Source organism: Argopecten irradians, chromosome 15 (assembly GCF_041381155.1).
Source record: "Argopecten irradians isolate NY chromosome 15, Ai_NY, whole genome shotgun sequence".
Lineage (NCBI taxonomy): Eukaryota > Metazoa > Mollusca > Bivalvia > Pectinida > Pectinidae > Argopecten > Argopecten irradians.
The window spans coordinates 30,824,897-30,851,933 of record NC_091148.1 but is presented as its reverse complement, the minus strand read 5'-3'; the positions used below and the strand labels follow the sequence as shown (position 1 = coordinate 30,851,933).

The following is a 27,037-nucleotide window of genomic DNA, read 5'->3' as shown; positions in this document are numbered from 1 at the left end:
CCACGCAAGTGTTCACAGTTCAGTAAAGATTTACCAGTATATACTCTAAATAAACAATCTAATTAAAATGAGACTTGTAATTCCGCTCCACTACGATCTATTTTACGCTCCAATACATACTTTCGAGAGAATCAACCACACCGAAGATTTCGTAGGCCAGACGCTGATTGGCTAACCACAAGGGTCATCCTGAGGTGACCCTTATGTCTTGTATCGGGGCGTAACGTAGCTATAGAGTAATCGTGATTTGGCGAAGTTAGAAGTCTATAAGGGCTCCACTATATAGACTAACATCATTGGAAGTCTGTACTCATAACGGAATGTATAGAACACATTCTTCATTCGCTCGAATCCATTTGCTAGGCAAAAAATAGGATTCTTTCTACATTTTAAAACTATTGTAAGATTTTAGAACATGTGTTTGGAGCACATCTTCAATCCCTCTAAACCCCCACGTGTTAATGATGACATAGTATAACATTATTTTAAGTCTGTGATTTTGGAACACATGTTAGGAACGTCTCCGTCGTTCCCTCTGAGCCACGTGTTCAGGCTGCGATACACACGTTTGTATTTGTTTACAGTATGACTACGCCGACACAGTTCACAGAAAGTCTCCTCTGAATCAATGGTATCCTGCGCCGCGTATGACTGTCTCCATCGAAAAAAAGAGTTCGGCATTTTTAAGTGTTTCATAACCTTCCCCAGTGATTCTATATTTGAGAAATCGGCCGTATTTAAATATGATCCCGGCGGTAAGTATAAAGAAACATTAGCTCCATTTCGTATTATAGGAATCACATCAAATAATTTATCGTATATTTTAAAGCTCTTTTCTGTTATGTAATCTCGACATATTGTACTTTCAAATGAGAGATAATATTTATACTTATTTTGTAATTCCTTAGAACATGAAGTCCAGTTTCCTTTACACGTTTTTGTACCACATCGCCCATATATATCTAAATCTAAATATTTGTTCAGCTCTGCTGCGTACTCCGCTCTACAGCTCGGGACGTAACAGTTAGACACAAACCACAGCATAGATAACCTTTGTTCCCAGTTCAAAAGGTCAGTATCCGAAGAGGGGATAGAATTATTCGGAATTGTTCGGAAAATTCCGTATGGATTATAAAAATCAGAATCCCGTCTGTAAGATATAGTCCAGTTGATTAATCCATCCCATAAGTGCGTTGTATAAACATGAAGAGGCGGTGGCTCCATTGTATGGAACACCCAAGATTGATTATTGTATTTTCTTGGAGGGTACACTGGCATTTCCGTTCCCTGCCATATTACAATATCCGCCGAAGCATAGTCACTTCCTTCAGTCAACACACACGCGTACTCGCAGTTTTTGAACACATCCGCACTAAGGAATTCCGGTCTTTTGATGTAATGTATTCGACGGTAGAAATTTTGCCGTGCACATATAGGATCCGTATGAAAGAGGTACAGGAGACACATACAGAAAAGCAGGAGTAGAAGTACTTTGGTAGTCCTGAAAGTGAAAGACAAAACGTTAATGTGGTAACATAAATCAACGAAAATTAAATAGAGTTATTAATCTTTTGAAATGTGTATTGATTTACATAAATTTGCTCTAGTGCACACACCTCGGTCATTCACAAAATACAGTTGAAATTGCACAAAAGAAAATGGCGAGATACGTTTGGCTAACTTCATTAAGTCTCTTTACAAAATACATTGTGTAGAGAAACATATTTACTGCATTTCACCAATGCAACATTGAAGGAGAACACATTTAATATAACCTTTATAAACATAACTTTGATATTTTTACATAAATCCCTTAATATTTTTATATTCGTAGAGTTCTTAAGCTGTGAAAATATAATAATTGGTCTCGTGTAGTAGTTCCCTTTAACATATAATTTTCTTTGTACAGTGAAAAACGGACAATTTAATAAATAATAAAATTCATCACCAATATCGTTGGTATCATAATAATGCACACCCATATTTCACATACACTGGTGTTCAGGACGAAGGGAGGTAATCCTTACAGAAGAGGAACTTGTTCCATGGCATGTCAAAATTTTCGCCCAGTTACGGCTCATATAACTTTAATAATTATCGTTATCGTTATTAGCTGTTCTGGCCCGAAATACAACCAAATTTGGCAAGAAACATCCTACGGGAAAGAGGAACAGAGTTTGTTAAATTTTGGCTCAGACCCCCAGGGGGCGGGGCCCAATAGGGAAATAGAGGTAAATCCTTTTTATTGCTGTTAGTCATAGTGTTCTGCATGGAATGTAACCAAATTTGGCCAGAAACATCCTTGGGGGAAGGGAAACAGAGTTTGTTTAAAGTTTGGCTCTGAACCCAAGGGGGCAGGAGGGGCGGGGCCCAATAGGGAAATAGAGGTAAATCCTTTTTATTGCTGTTAGTCATAGTGTTCTGCATGGAATGTAACCAAATTTGGCCAGAAACATCCTTGGGAGAAGGGGAACATTGTTTGTATAAATTTTGACTCTGACCCCCTGGAGCAGAAAGAATGGGTCTCAATAGGGAAATGAGAGGTAAATTTTAAATTACTTCAGAAAAGAAACAATGCATATGTAATCAGAAATTTACTTGGCATTACAATAACCAGGTGAGCATACAGGCCCTCTGGGCCTCTTGTTTTCCTCCAAAATGAAGAGTACATATTGATATATATATGGTAACAACATGAAATAGTATTAACAAAATAACGGAAAGAGAGAGAGAGAAGTTAAAAAATAAACAAAAGAATTGTTGTAGATTAGAGAAAGAGAGAAGATGGCACAGTTCTCTTGGATATTTCTATATCAGAATTATTCTAATGTTTAAACATTGTATGTATTTAAGGATTAATTTGAATATATTTTTTATGTTATGGAGATATAACAGAAAAATCTGAGGTACTCTAAATAAACCGCGAAACGGTTTATGATGAAAGTACACTCAGATTTTTGTGTTATATCTTCATAACATAAAAAATCTATTCAAATTAATCCTTATAATTCAATTTACTAAAGATAATCTCTTCAATACTCAAAATTCATTTTGGGACTCTTTTGTCTATGAAATCATTACGCCGTCATCTCTGCCAATCAGAAGCAACGTCACAAACGGCGACGCCATTTTTTCCTTTATTGGCTGATTTAAATTTTTAAGCCAATGAAAATGCTTGTAACAAGCAAAATTGAATTATATATACATATATAAAGAACTACACGAGTAAGTTTTGCAGTGGTTATAAATCAGCTACATACAAAAACTGAACATCTTTTTAAAAGTATACACTGATATCAATCTGAATTGTTCCATATCGTACCTCTCCAATGTATAACCCAGGGGATCTCCTAATAATACATGTATACATATGATATAAAACCTATTATTGTGATTGAAACAATTAAACGTATGAAATCATCTCTTATTTGTTCAGTTAATTAATAAACAATTAAAAGCAATATGACTAACAATAACGGTGTAAATGTGTCCACAATAGTGACATAATATTATAGAATTTTCCAAACACCGACAATCATTTTCATAATATATCTTACATTTTCAAGACAATTTGGATTACGTAGAGCTAGTTTCCTAAGGTAATGGGGTTTTAAACAATCATGTAATGATAAGAATCGTGTAGTGATTTTTGAAAACAAGAAAAGTAGAAGAACACATACATTTACTTTTAATAATGATAGGATAAAAATTGAAGATTCCTACTCATATCTTGGTATTATATTCAATCATAATGGGAAATTTTGCAAAGCTAAAAATAAATTAATAAAACAAGCGAATAAAGCACTTTATGCTCTATACAGGAAAATCCGAAATGCTTCTCTTCCGATTGATATACAACTTAAATTGTTTGATTCACTTGTGGCTCCTATCTTACTGTATGGTTGCGAAATATGGGGATATGAAAATACTCAAATTATTGAAAAAATCCAGATGCAATTTTGTAAAAATATTTTAGAATTAAGAAATAATACACCACATTTTTTGGTATATGGCGAATTGGGACGATATCCATTAGAAATTGAAATAAAAAAACCTGACTTTCTGGCACAAGCTCATCACAGGGGGTGGAAAACTATCTAGTGTATTATATACTCTTGTTAATAAACTTCATTCGCAAGGTCAAATTGAGTACAAATGTCTGGCTTTTGTTAAATCCATTTTTGATAATACTGGTTTTAGTAATATATGGAATTGCCACAACACATGCACTATTAGTAAAGATAAGTTGAAATTATGTATTAACCAAAGATTAATTGACCAATTTATTCAACATTGGAATAACGATATTGATACTTCATCTCGTGGTAAAACTTATTCAATCTTTAAAAGTAAGTGGGAACTAGAAATTTATCTAAAAAAATTGTATCCAGCAGAACGAAAAACTTTATGTAAATTTAGAACTTCGAATATTAAGCTACCAATTGAAACAGGTCGGTGGGCGGGTGTGAGTAGAGAAAATAGGATTTGTACATTATATTATCTAGACATTGGTGATGAGTTCAATTATTTATACAAATGTGAAAATGATTTAGTAAAGGAAATCCGATACAAACATATTCCGGAATATTATTACAACTGCCCAAGTGAATCCAAAATGAAAGGTATGTTTTCAATATGTAATGTTGCACTTCTGAAAAACTTGTCAAATTCATATCTAAATTGGAAACCCTATTAGTATCCTAATGATGTATACTTATTTTTTTCTATATATTTCTTACTTTTATGTTTTTTGGTATGGATATATGTACGGGTATATGCATATCACATACTTATATAAATATATCCATGTTTGAGTGTTTGTACGTATATGTACGTGTTCATACTTATTTCATACTTATATACATGTATGTGTGTTTGTACGTATGTGTACTGTGTTTATACTTATTTCATACTGATATACATGTATGTATGTTTTGTACGTATGTGTACATTTTATACTTATTTCATACTTATATACATGTAGGTGTGTTTATACATATGTGTACATGTTTATACTTATTTCATACTTATATACATGTATGTGTGTTTGTACGTATGTGTACATTTTATACTTATTTCATACTTATATACATGCATGTGTGTTTATACATATGTGTACATGATTATACTTATTTCATACTTATATACATGTAGGTGTGTTTTTACGTATGTGTACATTTTATACTTATTTCATACTTATATACATGTATGTGTGTTTATACATATGTGTACATGATTATACTTATTTCATACTTATATACATGTATGTGTGTTTTTACGTATGTGTACATTTTATACTTATGTCATACTTATATACATGTAGGTGTGTTTATGCATATGTGTACATGTTTATACTTATTTCATACTAATATACATGTATGTGTGTTTGTACGTACGTGTACGTGTTTATACTTATTTCATACTTATATACATGTATGTGTGTTTTTACGTATGTGTACATTTTATACTTATGTCATACTTATATACATGTAGGTGTGTTTATAATATGTGTACATGTTTATACTTATTTCATACTTATATACATGTAATTGTGTTTGTACGAATGTGTACGTGTTTATACTTATTTGTTATTTCATACTTATATATACATGTATGTGAGTTTGTACGTATATGTACGTGTGTTTATACTTATTTCATACTTATATACATGTATGTGTGCGTGGGGATATGAACAGTGTATATAGGTGTATGTATGCATTGTACAGAATATAGGCCTATGTATCGTTCGGTAATGTAATGTGACATATGTATGTAATGTCTTTATGTATAAAAAGTGTGAATTGTAATGTAATGTATGCAAGTACCTTAATAAATGTAATGTTTGTAATGTATTTATGTAGAATAATGTATGTATATGTAATGTGTATAATATATGTAATGTAATGGATTTATGTATTTATATAGAATAGTGTATGTATGTAATGTGTATAATATATGTATGTAATGTGTATAATATATGTATGTAATGTGTAAAATATATGTATGTAATGTGTATAATATATGTAATGTAATGGATTTATGTATTTATATAGAATAGTGTATGTATGTAATGTGTATAATATATGTATGTAATGTGTATAATATATGTATGTAATGTGTAAAATATATGTATGTAATGTGTATAATATATGTAATGTAATGGATTTATGTATTTATATAGAATAGTGTATGTATGTAATGTGTATAATATATGTATGTAATGTGTATAATATATGTATGTAATGTGTAAAATATATATGTATGTAATGTGTATAATATATGTATGTAATGTGTAAAATATATGGATGTAATGTGTATAATATATGTTTGTAATGTGTATAATATATGTATGTAATGTGTATAATATATGTATGTAATGTGTATAATATATGTATGTAATGTGTAAAATATATGTATGTAATGTGTATAATATATGTATGTAATGTGTATAATATATGTATGTAATGTGTATAATATATGTATGTAATGTGTATAATATATGTATGTAATGTGTATAATATATGTATGTAATGTGTATAATATATGTATGTAATGTGTATAATATATGTATGTAATGTGTATAATATATGTATGTAATGTGTAAAATATATGTATGTAATGTGCATAATATATGTAATGTAATGGATTTATGTAGTTATGTAGAATAGTGTATGTATGTAATATGTATAATATATGTAATGTAATATAATGTATTTACACAGGTATGAAAAGTATGTATGAAAATATGTTACATGTTAATGTAAGGATGTGTAATGTATGTATTATTGCTAAACTTGTGGAACATTATTATGTAATTGATGTATCTCTGTTCTGTCATCTCTATATGTATTTGTTTGATTGACCTCCTGTTACACACAGATCGTGTGTCTGGAGTGAATAAAATGAATTGAATTGAATTGAGTGTGAATTCTGCGTCATTTGACATTCTCAATTTCCAGGCATTTGTTTCATACGTAGTTACAGATTTGTGGACGAAGGCCTTCCAACAATACCTAGTAGGAAAAGACCCACCATCTAAAAATATGGTTATGTCAGGAATAAAACCTTTTTGAACATATGACGTCACATTATTTAAAACATATCTAACTTTGAAAATTCTAAAATTTAAATTTGTTCGTTTCATTCTACAAACTCTGCCTAGGAATAATAGTCTTTAATATCTATATAAGCCTCAATAGAGGTCCATCCTATAAGTGAGAGTACATAATCTGTTCTAGTTCTTCTGTCAAACCCTTGTATAGACTTTATAATAAAATGTTGAGCCCTTTCCAGCATTAAAAAATCAGGTTTTTATAATACCCAAAGCTCACAACCATATAGAACAGAAGGATAGAAGGATCAACTTTTTATTTTGATAATTTTTGAAATAGTAAGGGGGTTCAGGGCACACTGGTGTGCACCAGAACGTAGTAATGCCATAGTACCACTTTTTAAATTTGTAAAAATCCTGTTTGATCCTTTCAAAGGATTGATATTTGCTATTCATAATGAAACCAAGATGATAAGTTTCTAAAACAAAAGGTAAAACATTATTATAAAGACTAAATTTACAGCTGATGCTTAAAATTATCTCATTAGAAAATACCATAATTTTACTTTTTGAGTTTGAATACAGAAATCTCCATTTTCTACTGTATTCTTCACATCATCGTCGGAAACCCACGGATGATCGCACTTCACTACGTTACACTTATCACCCGTGGGCAAACTCCTCGTAAAATCCTTGTAAAATATGCTAATTCACATACTAGAATTGACTAGTTAGAAAACTCGATATATACACTGTAGTTAGGAACTCTTCAGAATAAAGGCTGCTTTAGCTTGAAGATTAAACAAAAAATGGCGGCGCCCATAAAATCATGTGAGTTTTGTTAAAAACGATCAAGGACAAATCATACAGATGTCTATCTTCCAAAACTATCCCATACCACATAGGTCATGGTAGTATGGTGAGTGTGAAGGTATGACACCAAGGGTAGAAAGGAGTTGTTGACCACGGTGAGTGTTAAACAGCTGTGTTTACATGGTTACAATATGTAGGTCAAGGCGGTGTTGGCTCCATGACGTTGAGCTACAACATACGTATGCCCTAATTAATACCTTATACCTAATAACATTAAGACTATTAGTATAAAACACTCAAATGAAAATAGAAATTTCTGCCCTAATAAAGCGTAATATTAACATGACTGAATGCAAGGCCTTAAAGGGCGCAGCCAGATGTTTTAATATGAATCATGCACGGCATAGATGTAGGAAGACCGAAGCTCTACTTGTTTATTTTATTTTCTTTTTCATGAAGAAGACATAATTTAGAAATAAAAGGACGCACTTTAAACTATAGACGTATATGATTTAATAATTGTCTAGCATTAACTCAAAGATTCGGATTTCTCTGTGTCCATACAAGGCCTGGAGTTCCCCGTATGCGAATCCTATGATTTCGCGCCATTTGTTGACATTATGTGACGTCATGATTCCTTGCGCTCATCTTCGCCTTGGTGGATAGTTTGACTGCATTCCATAGCTTTTAATTTTCAAAGAGTTATTATTATTATTTAAAAAAATAATAAAATATGTTTAATTACTCCTGTTATGCATTTGCATTAGTAAAATATATATTTCCTGAATAGAGCAGTACCGGAGCAACGCACAACCTCCCCATATGTATGAAAAAATGGCGGCCGCAAACTGAAGCTGTCAGTGTGTAGGATTGAATTTTGAAGATTGTGTTTTTCTTATATTTTCGTGTATCTGTTACCTTAGAAGTACCTAATAAAGTCCTATACTGCTAATATGAATTAAAGGCAAAGCCTCAGAAGAGCGCAGCTATATGTAAAAGATTATAACATCATAACTTTATATCGTCTATATTTTTCTACGAGATTAACAATGAAATATCTCATTGACATGCACATACTATTGATAGTTAGAAAGAATTCGAAATAATCCAAATGGAATAGTTCAATATACTTCAATCTTGTTTTTATCAGATGCAGATGCTATCAAAATTACGCGCGAATCTGTGCCGTCATCTTTGGCGTCAGGTTTTGTGACGTCACTGCTGACGGTGCCGTGCGCTTGAGAACATATACGTATACTGATAACACATTTAGTCTAGTACAGAAATTTCAAATCTCGTCGTGCTGATAACGAGAATTAAAACATGGCTGCCTACATGGAGGCGCGGGACTTTTCCCGCGGGACACAATTTCAAAGTACAAGGGGTACTGGAATGTATTGGAATCTCTATGCTCACACACGTGTTATGATTAGTTGAGCTTCGCTTTACGCGGAGAGCTACGCTCTTATGAACGAAGCTAACAACGCTTTTGTTCATAGTTTACCTGGCCCATACACTTACGTGTATACAGTACACCGCTCGTGCGCTCACAGTATCGCGTGCCCAAACATTCGCCAGGTGCAAGTGTTGTCCATATTTGTTGTGCTGCCGTATACTGCACATAACGCTTACTCTGATTGGATGAAATCCCATCGCAAAAATGTACTGGAACCAATCAAATTCTTCATGCATATACATTTCCTACAACGATTTTACCTGGAGTTTGCCCACGGGTGATAAGTGTAGCGTAGTGTAGTGCGATCACACTTAACAATTTTTTGAAGGCTCGTACTATTCGAATTAAAAACATAAACGTATTATTTAGTGAGCTATCACTAAATCAAAATTTTGATCAATAGAATAAATGAACTATAAACGTCAATATGAAAAGGTTTCAAAAAGGCATATTAATAGTTTTATAATAAAGAATATAACATATTTGTTTTCTAACTTTTTGAATAGATTATTCATCTGGATCTTAAAGAAAATAACATGTGTGTAAATGTAAATCGTCTTAGTAATTTGAATATTGAAGCAAATTCATGTGTGACTTTGAAGCTCTTACCTAATTTGATGGGAAATTATGATTAGCTTATAACAGCACGTGGGCGCATTCGGTAACCGGTCACATGATGAATCTGAAAAGACATGTTTAAAACAGTTGATAAAAATGTAATTTATATTCCATGTAATTGATTAATCAAAATTCATTGAATCCACGACATAAGCTGTTACGTGTGTAATGATATATCATGTAAGATTTGATAATGACGGTAGTTGGAACTGTTGTTTAATAAAATAACTAAACTTCCCAGGGTAAATAAATCACAGTAATCACATGAAAGTACGTCAATAATTGTACATTGTATATTGACAGTGAATAACGGTTTTTCTACAAGAAGACGTATTAAGTAGTTATTTTTTTTATTAATATATTAATTATTATTTGAATTACTCATTTGCCACAGACATACATGTGGATAAATTACAGAGACACAGAACAGACAAGTCAAGAGGAATTATGATTTAAATCTGAACATCAATTATTCCGTCTTTGCTTATTACAGAGCTATGCCTCCCATGAGTGTAGGGTCATTATATTGTGAGCGAAACGCACGTCGTCTGAAAAGTATAACCTTACGCTAGGCTGGATTACCTGCTGAGGTACCAGTTCTCTCCGCTACGTTGCGAATTTCGGAGAGAAGCCTTGCGGAGAGTAGAAAATTTACGATAGGCGATTCAGTCTTAACGTTACGCTCAGATTAAACATGACGTCATAATCAATTTCTACCTACAAGAGCAGATAAGCCTGTATTATGTAAACAATGAGTCCTGATGGATTGACATTGAATACGGTAATAGATATGTGATGAAGTATGTTTTCCCGTTTGATTATGTATGTATTGTATAGGTTTTAACTGGCATAAAATCTAAACAGAACGTTTATGTTGGCAGTCCGAATTATTATAGGAAACCATTGATTGCTTACCGGCTTATAAGTATCGTACCTGTTGTAGGTCCACCCATGGGACAGTGGAACATTAAACACATTGTTTTCGTCATTGATCCTCCAATCCGTGGTATATTTATACTATGACCAGACAATCGTTAAAGGCCCACTACCTTTCCGGAGCAAAATATAAAGATTTCTTAAAAACATTAATAACGTCAGAAAATATGTACCGATGGCCTAAGATGAGGTTACAACACCAAAGATATGCAAGATTTACCGCGTAATATATGAAAACAGTGGAAAGTCATTTCACTGTTTTGCCGTCTGGCGCAGTGATAGTCAACTACCGCGCGGTATTTAGGACGACGGCGGGAATCATAAGACGACCCGCGTTATGAAAATTAACATTTTATTTATTTTGATTAAATTGTTCAGAAGGTGATGATATATGTAGTATTAACGGTAAGTCAATAACTTTTGCGACTCTACAAAATTATCGATCTCGTTTTACATTCCCATTTTAAAAATAAAAAGCCGTTTCGGAAAGGTAGTGGGCCTTTAATATTACTGATAACAATGTAGGTTAATCAATAATGGATATTAATGTACCGATAAGTTTGTTAGTAAGGTAAACACGCTAAATACCTACGGTTTAATCGGTTATCTTATAAATATATCAATAATGTATACATGGATACATTTTTGTAGAGCATGGATACACTTTTGTAAATCCGGACTTCGGCTGCCACTGCCGAAGGGTAAATTGCCCTCCATTGTGCTGTATAGTTTAATATTTGTCTACTTTGTCCCGCATTACTGTTCGTATCCGTGTTCGTTTTGTTTGTCTTGATAAGAGGCAGATCGCCTCGAAAATTGACAATTTTGTTTTGTCCATACGTTTGGAATTACTTCCTTGTCCCATAGTAATGTATACATAAATATTTTGTACTTGTATTTTGTGTTGTTATTGTCTTAGGATTTTTATCTTCCGTGATTCTCTAAATATTATACAAGTGTGGTGGCTTATCTAGGTATTTTGGGGATTCCGTGGGTTTTTCTTGCTGAAGTTTGTCGCCATATACAATTATATACCAAAATCATTTTAGGACACCCTCTTTACACAAAAACCTGACCTACATGTATGCTGTTTGATTTATTACTCCATTGATCCGAGACACTAAGTGACCGCCCGTCAGCGACACCGGAAACAAGGTTTAATCGTGTGATCATTAGTTACCATGGATACAGTTGTATCGTTGTTCAGGCAGGAATTCATATTTGATTGATAATTTCTATCGTTCACCATCACGTGTATCAATAAATAAAGTTAAGTTAGAGTCTAAATGAAATTGTTAAATGATTCAGTTGAAACAGTTTTTCATTGGAACTCTCCAGTGTTTCAGTGAAAACATTAAATGTTTCAATAGAACTGTCTAATATTTATTTTTGTTTTATTTCGGGTCTGTCTAATGTTCCCCGATACTCCAGGGGTTCCGATCAATTACGATCTCTACAGATCGTATGTAATCGGAACCCCTGGAGGAACGATGCTTGTTTCTAGTGTACTCGGTAAGCAGTTTTTCAAACACTACCATATTCTCCTGTAGTTTGTTATAGACATATAAGTCTATAATTATACCAATTAATTGAAGAAATTAAAAGAAAATGTCTTAACTTGATGTCTTGTAACCATTAACAACATGCATTTTGTATGGTATCTACGGAAGCATATACATACTTATATCGTAATAACGAGATAGAAAAAAAATCAATGGCACGTACTTGTAGGCTTCCGTAAACATCGACTATGTTACATACATTCACTACTACCAAACTCGTAAATCTTGGTGTAACTACCACAAATCTTCCTTATTGGATCATATATACAATAACTAGCACCACTTTAATAAACTAGGAAGGGTGTAAAGCAATTACTCAGTGGTTAAATATAACGGTGTAATTATAATAATGACTGGGTCTATTTTATGAATGTCAAACATAATTTATCTTTGTCAGACGCCAACATATGCTGGGACTCAAAGAAAACTCTAAATCATCTTTTAACCTTTGGAGGTTCCTATATTTACTGTCTGATTGTAGGATGTAACAGAGACCCCAGAGGGAGCTAGGCGCCTAGTCTACTAAACCTGCCTATATTTACTATCTGATTGTAGGATGTAACAGAGACCCCAGAGGGAGCTAGGCGCCTAGTCTACTAAACTTGTCTATATTTACTGTCTGAGTGTAGGATGTAACAGAGACCCCAGAGGGAGCTAGGCGCCTAGTCTACTAAACCTGCCTATATTTATTGTCTGATTGTAGGATGTAACAGAGACCCCAGAGGGAGCTAGGCGCCTAGTCTACTAAACCTGCCTATATTTACTGTCTGATTGTAGGATGTAACAGAGACCCCAGAGGGAGCTAGGCGCCTAGTCTACTAAACCTGCCTATATTTACTGTCTGATTGTAGGATGTAACAGAGACCCCAGAGGGAGCTAGGCGCCTAGTCTACTAAACCTGCCTATATTTACTGTCTGATTGTAGGATGTAACAGAGACCCCAGAGGGAGCTAGGCGCCTAGTCCACTAAACCTGCCTATATTTACTGTCTGATTGTAGGATGTAACAGAGACCCAGACCCCAGAGGAGGCACACAAACTCTTTACTTCGTTGTAGGATGTAACAGAGACCCCAGAGGGAGCTAGGCGCCTAGTCTACTAAACCTGCCTATATTTACTGTCTGATTGTAGGATGTAACAGAGACCCCAGAGGGAGCTAGGCGCCTAGTCTACTAAACCTGCCTATATTTACTGTCTGATTGTAGGATGTAACAGAGACCCCAGAGGGAGCTAGGCGCCTAGTCTACTAAACCTGCCTATATTTACTGTCTGATTGTAGGATGTAACAGAGACCCCAGAGGGAGCTAGGCGCCTAGTCTACTAAACTTGCCTATATTCACTGTCTGATTGTAGGATGTAACAGAGACCCCAGAGGGAGCTAGGCGCCTAGTCTACTAAACCTGCCTATATTTACTGTCTGATTGTAGGATGTAACAGAGACCCCAGAGGGAGCTAGGCAGCCAAGGCTCTAAACCTGCTATATTACTTGATTGTAGGATGTAACAGGACCCAGAGGGAGCTAGGCCTAGTCTACTAAACTGCCATATTTACTGTCTGATTGTAGGATGTAACAGAGACCCCAGAGGGAGCTAGGCGCCTAGTCTACTAAAACCTGCCTATATTTACTGTCTGATTGTAGGATGTAACAGAGACCCCAGAGGGAGCTAGGCGCCTAGTCTACTAAACCTGCCTATATTTACTGTCTGATTGTAGGATGTAACAGAGACCCCAGAGGGAGCTAGGCGCCTAGTCTACTAAACTTGCCTATATTTACTGTCTGATTGTAGGATGTAACAGAGACCCCAGAGGGAGCTAGGCGCCTAGTCTACAAAACTTGCTATATTTACTGTCTGATTGTAGGATGTAACAGAGACCCCAGAGGGAGCTAGGCGCCTAGTCTACTAAACCTGCCTATATTTAACTGTACTGATTGTAGGATGTAACAGAGACCCCAGAGGGAGCTAGGCGCCTAGTCTACTAAACCTGCCTATATTTACCGTCTGATTGTAGGATGTAACAGAGACCCCAGAGGGAGCTAGGCACCTAGTCTACTAAACTTGCCTATATTTACTGTCTGATTGTAGGATGTAACAGAGACCCCAGAGGGAGCTAGGCACCTAGGCTACTAAACCTGCCTATATTTACTGTCTGATTGTAGGATGTAACAGAGACCCCAGAGGGCGCTAGGCGCCTAGTCTACTAAACTTGCCTATATTTACTGTCTGATTGTAGGATGTAACAGAGACCCCAGAGGGAGCTAGGCGCCTAGTCTACTAAACCTGCCTATATTTACTGTCTGATTGTAGGATGTAACAGAGACCCCAGAGGGAGCTAGGCGCCTAGTCTACTAAACCTGCCTATATTTACTGTCTGATTGTAGGATGTAACAGAGACCCCAGAGGGAGCTAGGCGCCTAGTCTACTAAACCTGCCTATATCATTAGGCTTATTTTTATCATTCATACATGTTTTTTACCTAATATATTTGAAATGCGCCATTGAATTAGCGTAGGCCATATCTGTCCTACGATTTTACGTTTTCAGAGGTATCGCGAGCTGACTTTATATTAGATAAGCATGGAAATAAGTCTGATAATATAGGTTTAGTGGACTACATGGCGCTTACCAACGATTTATCTATGTCTGCTTTTCAAACTTAAACTATTAAAATCAAAGATGGCTGCCTGTCGACTATCTTGTTGATGGATAGGTCCCAATATGTCACATGCGCAACCATAGAACCTACATATAGGTATGATACTTCAGGACGATCCCTTCAATACTTTCTGAGAAATAGCGGTAACAAGAATTATTAACAGACCACAGACTAAGGGCGAGTTGATCGTCTCACTATCTGATGATGGTTGACTAAAATGCAAAAACAACAACTATCAAACATCACACTCCACATGCACAGTTCACTTCTGTAGATCTATATCCATTGTGAATTATTATTTTGTGCATTGGTGCTATTCAGGTCGTTATCTCTGGAGGCGTATATAATAATACTAGCATGCGAATAAATATAAGTCCAACACTGTATAAATATTTCATTTCAAGTTACAAGAAAATGAAAAAAAAATAATAAAGTACCTTATCTTGAGACATGTATTGAATGTATAGGTGAGTCGACTGGTGGCCAAGATAAAAGACATTTCCCTACTCGGTGATCTATACTAGAGAACCACAGTTAATGGTTACTTGTCACGCCAGTTATTATGACTGGTTTTCAACCATTCTTTTTTAAATGTTAAATACACAGTGTTTAAAAATATTTGCCACCTAGTGCACGATACACCAAGTACCCCTGGCAGTAGTTTGTAAGTGTTTGTTCTCTTGTCAGTAGGCAGTTTTGAGTTTGAATGTGGAGATTACACATTTTATATTGATATTTGATATGATTCTATTTGAAGAACGAAAGCATTGTCTACAAACGAAAATAAGTTGTATTTATGTTTTACCATTTCGCCATACTACCTTACTAAAAAACCATGTTGTGTATTAAACATCAACCTACCGGAATTTACGTTTAACGTATTACCATACTATCTTACTTAAAAACTATGTTGTACATTAAATATTAAACTAGTGTTATTATCGTAATGTTCAACATATTTCCACAGATTTATAAAATATAAAATGACTTGTTCCATGTCTATCTATTTTTATTGTGGTATTGACTCATTTGTTCAACATTATTATTAACTTGCCCATGTATTTCAGTTGTCGGTTTTTAGATTTGGTTTTAGACGGTGAGAAGTTGGTAGATTTGTGAATGAACTAAATTTCAGTTTCGGTTTTTAGATTTGTTGTTAGGGTGAAAGTCTAGATTTGTGAATGAACTAAATTTAAGTTTGTCGGTTTTTAGATTTGTTGTTAGGATGGAAAGTTGGTAGATTTGTGAATTAACTAAATTTCAGTTTGTCGGTAACTTTGTTGTTAGGATGGAAAGTTGGTAGATTTGTGAATTAACTAAATTTCAGTTGTCGGTTTTCTTTGTTGTTAGGGTGAGAAGTTGGTAGATTTGTAAATGAACTACAATTTACGGCACAGATAACTGTAAGACGAACAATGGGGTCATTTGTTGTTAGGGTGAAAGTTGGTAGATTTTGTGAATGAACTAAATTTCAGTTTAATCGGTTTTAGATTTGTTGTCTAGGGTGAACAAGTTTGTACACATTCCAAAACAGAACTACATTTCAGTTTGTCGGTATGTAGATTGATTGTAAGAGTGAGAAGTTGGTAGATTTGTGAATGAACTAAATTTCAGTTGTCGGTTTTTAGATTTGTTGTTAGGGTGAGAAGTTGGTAGATTTGTGAATGAACTAAATTTCAGTTTGTCGGTTTTTAGATTTGTTGTTAGGGTGAGAAGTTGGTAGATTTGTGAATGAACTAAATTTCAGTTTGTCGGTTTTTAGATTTGTTGTTAGGGTGAGAAGTTGGTAGATTTGTGAATGAACTAAATTTCAGTTTGTCGGTTTTTAGATTTGTTGTTAGGTTGAGAAGTTGGTAGATTTGTGAATGAACTAATGTTACTGTTAACTCAAACCGCAGGATAATATTCTGAGTAAGTATATTAGGCCTTTAAACATAAGGTCTTACCCCAAAATAATTACAACATTTGTTTTACAAGAAAAAAAAAGTAATCACAAATCAAAATTTGTGAAAGTGTTTTTATTCTTGACTCCCAAGAATTCAGAGAAATAGGTGTATTTATTTGATTGGCCGACTTTGAAGCTAAATGTAAACTCAAATAGCTGTAATGAGGTAGCAGAAAACCACTATGGCATAAACGTTTTAAGAACAACTTAGATTGCAAAAAATATTTATTTATTAAAATCAACCCAGGGAAAAAGTATGACAATATGGAAAGTGCAAAATGATGTCCTTACAATAGGTTTTGTTGGATTGTTTTAAAGATAAGAAATTGTAATAATTAACATTACCATCGATACTTATTGTAGTGTAGTCTTTTGATTCAGCAATAAAATTTGTGTATTAAAGGTTAAACGGTTAAAGGTAAGACATTTTACTTTCACTCGCTGAGATCACATAATTGCTCAAAGTTGGTCGGATGACCTTTATTCAATGTCATTTTGAATTCCAAATTGAATAATGTCTTTTTATGCAAGAATTACCCAGGCAATGCCATCTCAAGTGCTTAGTTATTTCATACGTAGACTATTCTCATCTGAATATATATATCAGGATATCCCCAAATATAAAGGTGTGAGGTCGATCAAATCCAAAAAGCAGAAAATACCTTGTATTAGGTCATAGTAATGGTGATCCAAAATTCATACTTGTATCGCAAAGTGCACGGTTCGCGATCGGTCAAAAATGGGGCTTAAGCCTCGAGACTATACACCGAACCGCTCCTTTCACGGGCTATTTAAATGTCTACCCCTATTATTTACAACAGAAATTACACCCAGTGAACAATGCAATTATCAAAGGTTTATCTTCCACGCTAGAAAGTAACAAAGAATAAAAGCCCGGCCGGATTACAGTGTGTCTAAGGCAAATGGAATCAAGTGAAACCCCATACACTGGTAAGTGACTTTGAACAATATGCCTTTTATGCCTGTGTTTGTTTGTTTTTGTCAATCGTTTTGCTAGCACTCAGATTCGTACAACTACAAGAAGTATCCATAATTTATTAGCAGTCCTGAGTTAAGAAAATACAAATGTAGACCTTTTATGACAAACAATGATATATGAAAAAAATATCACAACCAAGGTCTAAAACCTTAATTTTGAAATTTATAATTAACCAGCCAACCAAACAAAGTTCTATTATTGAACTCAATACTATGATATTGTGAAATTCTATTTCTCATTTAGTTGGTTGTTTCCTCAGAATTTGCCAGTTTAAAATATTAGCATATTTAGTTTTGACAGTCGCACCATCTACACATTGAAAGCTACCACAACCTGATAAGTACGTGTCCTTTACAAACAATTACTAGTGCCAGTTATATGTGTACGAAAACTGAAAAACACATATAAAATGCCTTTGCGACTTATACACAGGTGCAACTTATTATACGTAAGTCTCTTATGTTTCATTCATAACAGTTTGAATCAAAACTAAGGCCAGGTACGGGTTACTGTATAAGAACTCATTTTCGTGGTGATTTCATTTCGCCTTTGATGCCTTACAACTTTTTCACAGTAATATAACATTGAGATTTAGTCTCATAAATAGATTGAAAGATTTTAGTGGTGATTGATATTCACGATTTCAATTTTTTTAACATTTCAATATTTTTAGTGATTTTCATAACATATACAGTGCAATTACATTGGACAAAACCAATTCTTACATTACAATGTAGACACTATACATTACCATGATTGAATGTGTATCACTCTTGACTATATTGATATGTATATAATTACTCTTGAATCAAGATGACTTGCTCAACTACAAAGGTATAATGTATTCAACACACATTTAAAGATGAGGTGACAAGCAATATACATGTAACATGTACAACACAAGACCAATATCCATTTTTGTTAATATCTACTGAAAAGTATTTGGTTTACAGTACTGTACATTATATTATTCTCCCGTACATATTCAATAATTTACGTATTCGATATTGTCAGCTTATTCACGATACAGAGTCACAACCAATGGTTCTCATCGTTTATCGTGCATTTATACGTGTATTTATGCAATTATTCGTGAAACATTTGAATTCGCGTTCTCATGCGTTCTCCCGTGAAAACACACGAAAATTTCTGTCTCCCGAAAATCCGTTGGTTTACTTTATTCCGTAATCTACAATAACAATCACACGGTGATACTGCATACATATCTGATACAGAGTAGACTGTGGACAAGCCAACCAAACAAACACAGGTCAACACCGAGATTCTGTAAAAATGATTTTTTTCGTGAGTGAAATTTTCCGCGCTGAACCAGATTTAACCCGTTCGTGTTGTTACAATATTCGCTCTGTGTATGTGTAGTAAAATTATTGATTACATGTGGAAATTTGCATTTGATTTTAATGCTCACGTGTTGATATGTTAGCGTAGGCCTAATGGAGGCTACTTCAGGGGAAATTGTACATCGCGAAAAATTCCAGTTTTACAGTAACTAGAGTTTAAGAATACGCAAAGAAATATCTCATGACTATGTTCGTTATAACCGAGATTTGGACACTAAAACTACATTTATAACTGAACGCTAAGCAATAAAATCACCTCTATAACCGAGCCCAAACCATTAATTAAAAAGATATATACTCTCCTATCCAAAAATATGGGCCGATCGGGCTCTAGAAATTCATCATGGCATTTTTTTCATATATTATGGAGTTTATATTTACCGGGTGTCTCTGGTGTTTGTGTGTTACGCCAAAGTTAAATGACGAGGTGTCCCGAAAGGAGCACATGCATAATGTATGATAATATGTCATGATGAATTTCCACAGCCTGATCGGCCAATATTTTTTGTTGAAACGAGGCAGCTATCGTCTTAATGACGGCAATTTGTCTAGTTGTGTAGGTTGATTTTGAAAGCAAAATTATCACTCCTTCCAACGGTAGTAATCGTTCTTTGTGAAGGCGTGCTAGAAAATGTGATTTTTTTAGTCGCTAAAGCTAGGTGGGATAGAAGTTTTGAATTGGCGAGCAATGTAGAGTATGATTTTTACCAGTTTTTGATCTAGACCCCTGAAACGTCTAAAATGGTCTGTGGGCACTCTGGTGGGTCCTTAATTATATAAGATGTTACTAATTGTCTGATCCCTATGAAGCTACTCTATATTTACATACATGTATGTACAGTAGCTTAAATACACCACATACCTCTGAGGCCAAAAAATAAATATGTATGTTTAGGTTTACCTTGACAAAAAATGGGTCGGTCGGTCGAGAGGAATGTTTTTTTTTTCTCGTTTTTTAGTGTCTTTCACCCTAAATTGATAGCCGGAACCAGAGTCCGAGATCGAAATCCCGACTTTAACAATTTTTTTTTTTCGTAGAAAAGTGGAAAAGGGTAAACAAATTTGGGTGGGTTGGGTAACCCTAAACAAAGCATATTTAAATTACCGAACTTAAACGCCAAATCGACCAGATGACACAATCTGACACACATAATATTATCAAGAATAAAGTCAAGCCTAAGAAATGTCGAATTCCTCCGAAATATACACACATACAAGTACAGTAAATTGATAATTGATTTTAAAATTTAGCAACTATTCACACAATATTAAAGGAAAATTTATCAGAAAATTCTTTGTGATAGTTTTATTACGTCAATCTGCCCCGTTATATCACATACTAATATCGTCAACAATATATGTACACTGATAATTATTTCAAGCATTCTTCTAAATTAATCAACAAAAACGTGAAAACCAAACAAAATGGAAATTACAATTGTCATGCATCAACGTGAATTACTGCGCCTGTTTCGTATATAATTTTCATAAAAATAGCTGTCACATCATATAAAATTTCATCTGTACCGTGACGACATGGGATTCATTCTAAATGATTAACTATTACTGTATCCCTGTAACGCGAAGTCGGAATCACAAAGTTTAATATTACACCGAATCAACAAATACATATCCAAAGTCACACATACTCCCGTGTATCTTATTTCCGTCCTCACGATATTGTATTACACTGAATTAATGACGACGGAGCTAAATTCTCGGGTGATTCGTGTACCCGAATGCCTATTACTATATATATATATGTAAATCACAGGTGAGAAACGATCAGGTAACATTGAAACCTGTTGCACTGCCCTTCCCGTACTCAAGACATGAATAATATACTAAATAATTAAAAGCAGGTTTTAAAAAAACCCAACTGAATGTGATAATTTATACCTTATTAATCGTCAAGAGATAATACCAATAAAATATTTACCAGATTGCAGTTCCGCTCAAGCGAACACACAGAGTGACATGGTAGGGGCTACATCATAACTTACAATCCTGCTATTTAGATATGATGGGCATCAGCAGGGTAAATAAGTGGCGCAGGTAGAATATTGTGGAGAAATTATTATCGAATTAGATATTGTCTAAATATTTAAAGCCAACACAATTCAAAAAAGCACAACTGGATAATCTGATTTAGAACCATCCATAATATTCGATACAACGCTCTAAACACCACCCAAACAATTCTCAATACATCAGTCTAAACACCATTAACAAAATTCGACACAACATTCCAAACACCATCAACAAAATTCGACACAAATCTCTAAACACCACCCACACAATTCGATACAACGTTCTTTAAAACAGTCAAAGTTGGATATAGCGACAGTGATAGTAACCCCTGAAGTATTGAGGGTGTATACGTATTTATCTAAACAAATCACGCTTTTGAAACTGTGAGACTAGTGAATGCTCCCCCGTGATCTCTACTCTACTTAAATTGTGATCGTTCCAAGTCTCTACACTAACAGGAAAAGAAACTCTTCAATTTAATCTACAAAAACACTATCCTCGATACTCCATTGACCTTAGGACAGTGATAGTAACCCCTGCAATATCGAGGACGCCAGTGCCCGTTTTATCAGACTGAAGTGTAGTTGGTGTTTGCGATATTCATCAGATACCACAGGTAAAATGTATTCATGGCAATTTCCCTGTAAACCTTCGTCATCTAAAGTTCACCTGAAATTAGCCCGAACTATTTTCATGTTGGTTAGTGACTTTTCACTTTCTCGAGTAAAATTGATTCGGATTTGACCTGAATTGATCCGATTTTGCGACTTGTGAGACAGTCATTCTTTACGGAGGAGTATATACGTAGGTCTCCGGACATAACATACAATGTGACCCACTACCCGATAATTATTTATAATTGTATATGGCCGGGGGGGGGGGGGGGCGCTTGATATTAAATACTCGTTATTTAATTTCAAGTTTATGGCGTTTTTTATTTATAAGCTACACCCATCTTTTTTGGCATGTAAAACAAGTTTATCACTGGCATTAATAAATGCTCAATTTCGACATATACATATGTGAGAACTTTTGGAAGGCCAATGAACGCACTTAGACTGGTTTTCTTTGTCCGACTATTCACTTTAAATATGTTAAATTGGGACGCGTTCCCTTGACCATCTTGTTTGATTGTTTGTCTCCTTTCTACGAGATTCTCCATACTTGCTTAAAGATGCTTCACCACCGACAGAGCATACATAATAATCATCATTTGAACAATGAATGGTGTTTAATCGTGTATATATATGTCTAATCAACACAAAAAATAATATGAATTAATTTATTTTGCCTTTGGTGCATGCGTAATCATTACTTCATTCCATATAGGATATAGTGCCACGGATTTTTTTTCGTTATGCAATTAATTATTTTTTATTTTTAACTTGAAGTAAAATTAGAAGTTAAACTTTTCAATGGTGATAATGGTGTAAATTAAGTAACTTCTATAACTGGAGAAAAATACTAAATCGTCTGTTGCTGTTTTTTATAGTGAAAAATACAATTTGTCAGCGGTGTAGCATCTTTAATGAATTCATCTAGTTTAAATTGTTTTGGTAGTAGGACTAATATGTTTGACTGAAATCAAACTTTTTAGAAAAAATGTTAACCATCCATCCTGTCTTGCTTGATATTTCATGTATAATATTTTCACCCCATTTACATAATTGTGGCCGAGTGAAAATAAAAATCTTAAATCTTGGTAAATGTGCAGTTTCATTCATTAATAAACCAGTGGGATTTAGGCAAATTCTCTGAAAACCAATTGTGCAATATTGTTGAAACAATATAAAAACATGTGTAAAACAACAAGATGTTTGGAAAAAAGTCAAAGTGTTGTACAACACAGGAAAGTTTCAGGAAGCGAAAATAAAATGGAGTTAATGCTGTAGTTTAATAGTGAATTTATCAAGAGGAAGGCAACCCCTGGAATGTATACAGAGATTATGTAATTGTATTTTATTTTAAGTCAGTGCAGTATTAAATTATCTTCATAATCATTGTGTGGAATATTTTTTTTATTTTGAATTAAAGTATACCGAAATATTTCTGATTGTGTGTTTTGTGTAACCACAGTTATGGTAAAATGCATGGAGACCTACTCACACATATTGTGTAACTTATGAGTGACTGTCTTACATTAGAGTCACATATAACACACTTCAAGGTAACATATAGGACAGTTACAGGTAATGGTCAGATAATCTGGGAGTCAAAGTACAGAAACAGCAATAGATGACATTACAACCATGTTCTAACATGACTGATACACTGAAAGGTCGAAAGTAACAACATACTTTGCATTGAAGTTTTTTTTAAAACATACATTTAATAGAACTTTTTCCGTAAACCTAAAATAATTTGTACCAACCATTTGAAATAGATTAGTTTAGTGTTCGCCCAGTCCAGCACAGCTTTCCATGGCATACAAAAAGGAGTTAAATACTAATGACTATGAATTCTGGAAATTGGATTGTTTTCCCCTTGTGATATATTGTTTCAGGCTTAGACTAGTCTTAGGTCATATCTACAACATACCGTGAAAATATTTCATGAATTTAGTTTAGTCTCTTTTTAGACTTTAAACTGGATAGGTTTCTCTATATGACTTTAAACTGGATAGGTTTCTCTATATGACGAAAGAAATTTGTTATGAATGTGTCTTTTTCTATATGGCGAAAGCAATTCGTTTTGAATATGCCTTTATTTCTTTTAAGCTAAACTTTGTAGTATTTTAATCATTGAAGTAAATTAATTAAAATAAACGAACTTAACCCTAAGTATTCGTATGCATGTGATTGAAAACGTAGGTAGTCGAAACTCAAAACATTGTGTGTGCGTTTTGTCGAATAATATACCTACGTATTCAACACACACTTTGTTAAGGTCTCTATACCAAACAACGGTATATATGCTATTGGAAAACTGTTATACAAATATTTCGTTTAGAACCATAGTTGACCAATGTAAAATAGGTAATCTCGACCAATAACAACGAACAACCTCTTCTTCTACAAGGCTTCCATAACAAGGATCGTAACACGAACATGTTTTTGTATAAATATTTCAAGGTATAAATATCAGTGCGTCAAATTAGGTATCGTCTTTCCTTACGTCTGTATGACAGGTATGGCTAGTCATGTTTACAATGGTAGTACAGAAAATAGAAACTATTTCGCTCATTAGTTTGTGTGCTTAAGTAGGTCACTCCTAATACAGCCTAAACATTTGTTTTAGTACAAGACGAAAATTCTAGAAATTTAGATGACATAGGTGTTTACTTACGTAGGAGTGGACAGTACTTGTGGCTCAGCCTAGACAACATATTCCGTATAAAGGAACTCCTATCCGCACCCACACACCGTAGAGACTGCCCAGTACCGAGATTCGTCACACCAGACTTGGTCCAAGGTATTCATGACAATATACGTGTGTAGTATTTACCGTCTACCACAATACCCTCTGTGTATTGTTCCACACGAACAATCACCAATAATGGATTAGTAATATGGATATGCCCCGTTTAGAATTACCATACCTGTTGTGACGTCACATTCCAGTCAGAGACTGTAACATGTGTGAGGTCTGTATCAGTGTTATATCATCCTGTATTGATTCCTGCCAGGTATCTAATGACCAACAGGTGTGCCTTAATTAGTTCTACGTGTTTGGATGACCTAGTTATTAACAGTAGCAGGTGTGTGACTCGATAATTGGAATTTTTATGTATCTTAGGACACAAGGATGTGCAAGAAGGAGTTAAGATTAGTACCCGGAGAAAAACCGTCTACTCACAGGAAAATACCAATCGTTACGTCACTTATGATGAAGAGACGGAAGTATGTTGGTAGAATATTTGTCGGTTTGATATTTTGGCCTCAGAGACACAGGCTATTGATCATTTATATCACCTAGTATCCATGGCCCAAAGGTGGATGTATAATAAATGGGGGTGTTCTCTGAACGCCAACATATTTATCAACAATACATGTAGGTAGGTGTTGTTTTAGGAAACAATAGGAAGGCAATTATATACTGTTTCATATAAGCTGTCTTTATATTTACACCTGTAAAGTCACCTGAGATTTACCTGTATTTCAATCGGTATCATAAGTAACATTGGTGGGTTTTGGAAAATAATTCCTTCAATAAATTCCGTATAATACACAATGTAAATCAGTGCTTTTATATACATAAAATTATAAACATTACAAATTCTAAGAATTAATATGGAGCTACATGTGGATTATTAAGAACAGTGCATTTTGAGTTCCAGGTGAAATATTTTTTTACAAACAGGTTTCGTGATCAATGTATTGACATAGGAGTTCTTCAGAGCTACATTCTTAGCCAACTTTCATTTCTTGTGACCGTGCATAGTTGCGCATGATTTCTTTTAGCGTATAGACGTACACCTTTAAGTATTTGGTTAGAAAATGAGTGGAGAAAAACAATAGAAAAGTTTTAATTAATTTTGTCGGAGATTTTGACCTGTTTATTATAGTTTCAGTTGGTAATCTATTAAAGCCGACACAAACACACTTGTATGATGTTTTATAAACATTGGTAATAATATATCATTGGTTTTTAATGCTTTATATGTATATGAATATAAAATATTTTAGAAGTCACTTAACAATGTAAAAATACCAAATAAAATGAGATTGAAGACTGTTACTTAGGGTCTTAACCATATTCATTTTAATACACATTATAAATGTTAATGTTGCAATACTGGCAAAATTATTTCAAGTCCATATGTTGTAGGTCTTGTAATTCTCAAAATGTTGCAAACTTTTATTGTTGTGAATACCAAATTAACAGTTTTCTTATTTTTTTTCTGTTTAAAGATTATAGTACATATACCAATTTGTATCTAGTAACAATGTTTGACCGAAATTCAACCATAGGAAAGAAATTTATATGTTATTTCTAACATGCAAAAAATATATCATTTTACTGGCTGTTAACGGACAACGGTTTAATTATTGGGTGCTCTTTTGTTATAATGACATACATCATTTACATTATAATGTAACATCACGCTGATCTAGAATTACCATCTTAGGATAAGAAAGCAGGAAAATTATACAATTATGATAAATGATGCATCCTAATGCAACTTTCAAAATATATTGTATGTTCTGTTAACTGAAAAAAGGTCAGTCAAGTATCCCTTAAAACATTTTTAAAATTTGGAAATCATATTTGACATAAATTCACTTACTCTGTTGTTGGTAATTAACGCAGATGTTACATGTACATATAATTGATGAATACATGTATATAAGGTCACTTAAAGATGCTCCACCGCTGACAAACGGTATTTTTCACTATCAACGACATGAGCAAACGATTAAGTATTTTTCTTCAGTTAAAAAAGTTACTTACTTTACACCATTACCGCCGTTGAAAAGTTTGAGCTCCCAATTTTACATTAAGTTAAAAATATAAAAAATAATTAATTGCATCCCGAAAAAATTCCGTGTCACTATATCCTATATGGAATGAAATACTGATTGCGCATGCACCAAAGGCAAATTAAATTATTTGATTATATTTTTTGTGTTAATTAGACATATATATACACGATCAAACACCAATTATTAT

General features: G+C 34.0%; 1 protein-coding gene across 2 annotated transcripts; it reads right to left on the bottom strand.

Annotated features, from left to right (window-relative positions):
* LOC138309113 (alpha-(1,3)-fucosyltransferase C-like) lies at nt 1-25,290 on the bottom strand. Of its 2 annotated transcripts, XM_069250255.1 has the most exons (4): nt 24,713-25,290; nt 9,930-10,002; nt 7,950-8,092; nt 1-1,501 (listed from the first exon to the last, which is right to left on the bottom strand). In XM_069250255.1, the coding sequence occupies exons 3-4, from the start codon at nt 7,952-7,954 to the stop codon at nt 481-483; spliced, it is 1,026 nt and encodes a 341-aa protein (XP_069106356.1). In that variant the 5' UTR covers nt 7,955-8,092; nt 9,930-10,002; nt 24,713-25,290; the 3' UTR covers nt 1-480. The 2 variants fall into 2 exon arrangements, with proteins under 2 accessions (XP_069106356.1, XP_069106355.1); XM_069250254.1 differs by lacking the exon at nt 7,950-8,092 and having other exon boundaries at nt 24,713-25,287.
* Nucleotides 25,291-27,037: the final 1,747 nt, after the last annotated feature.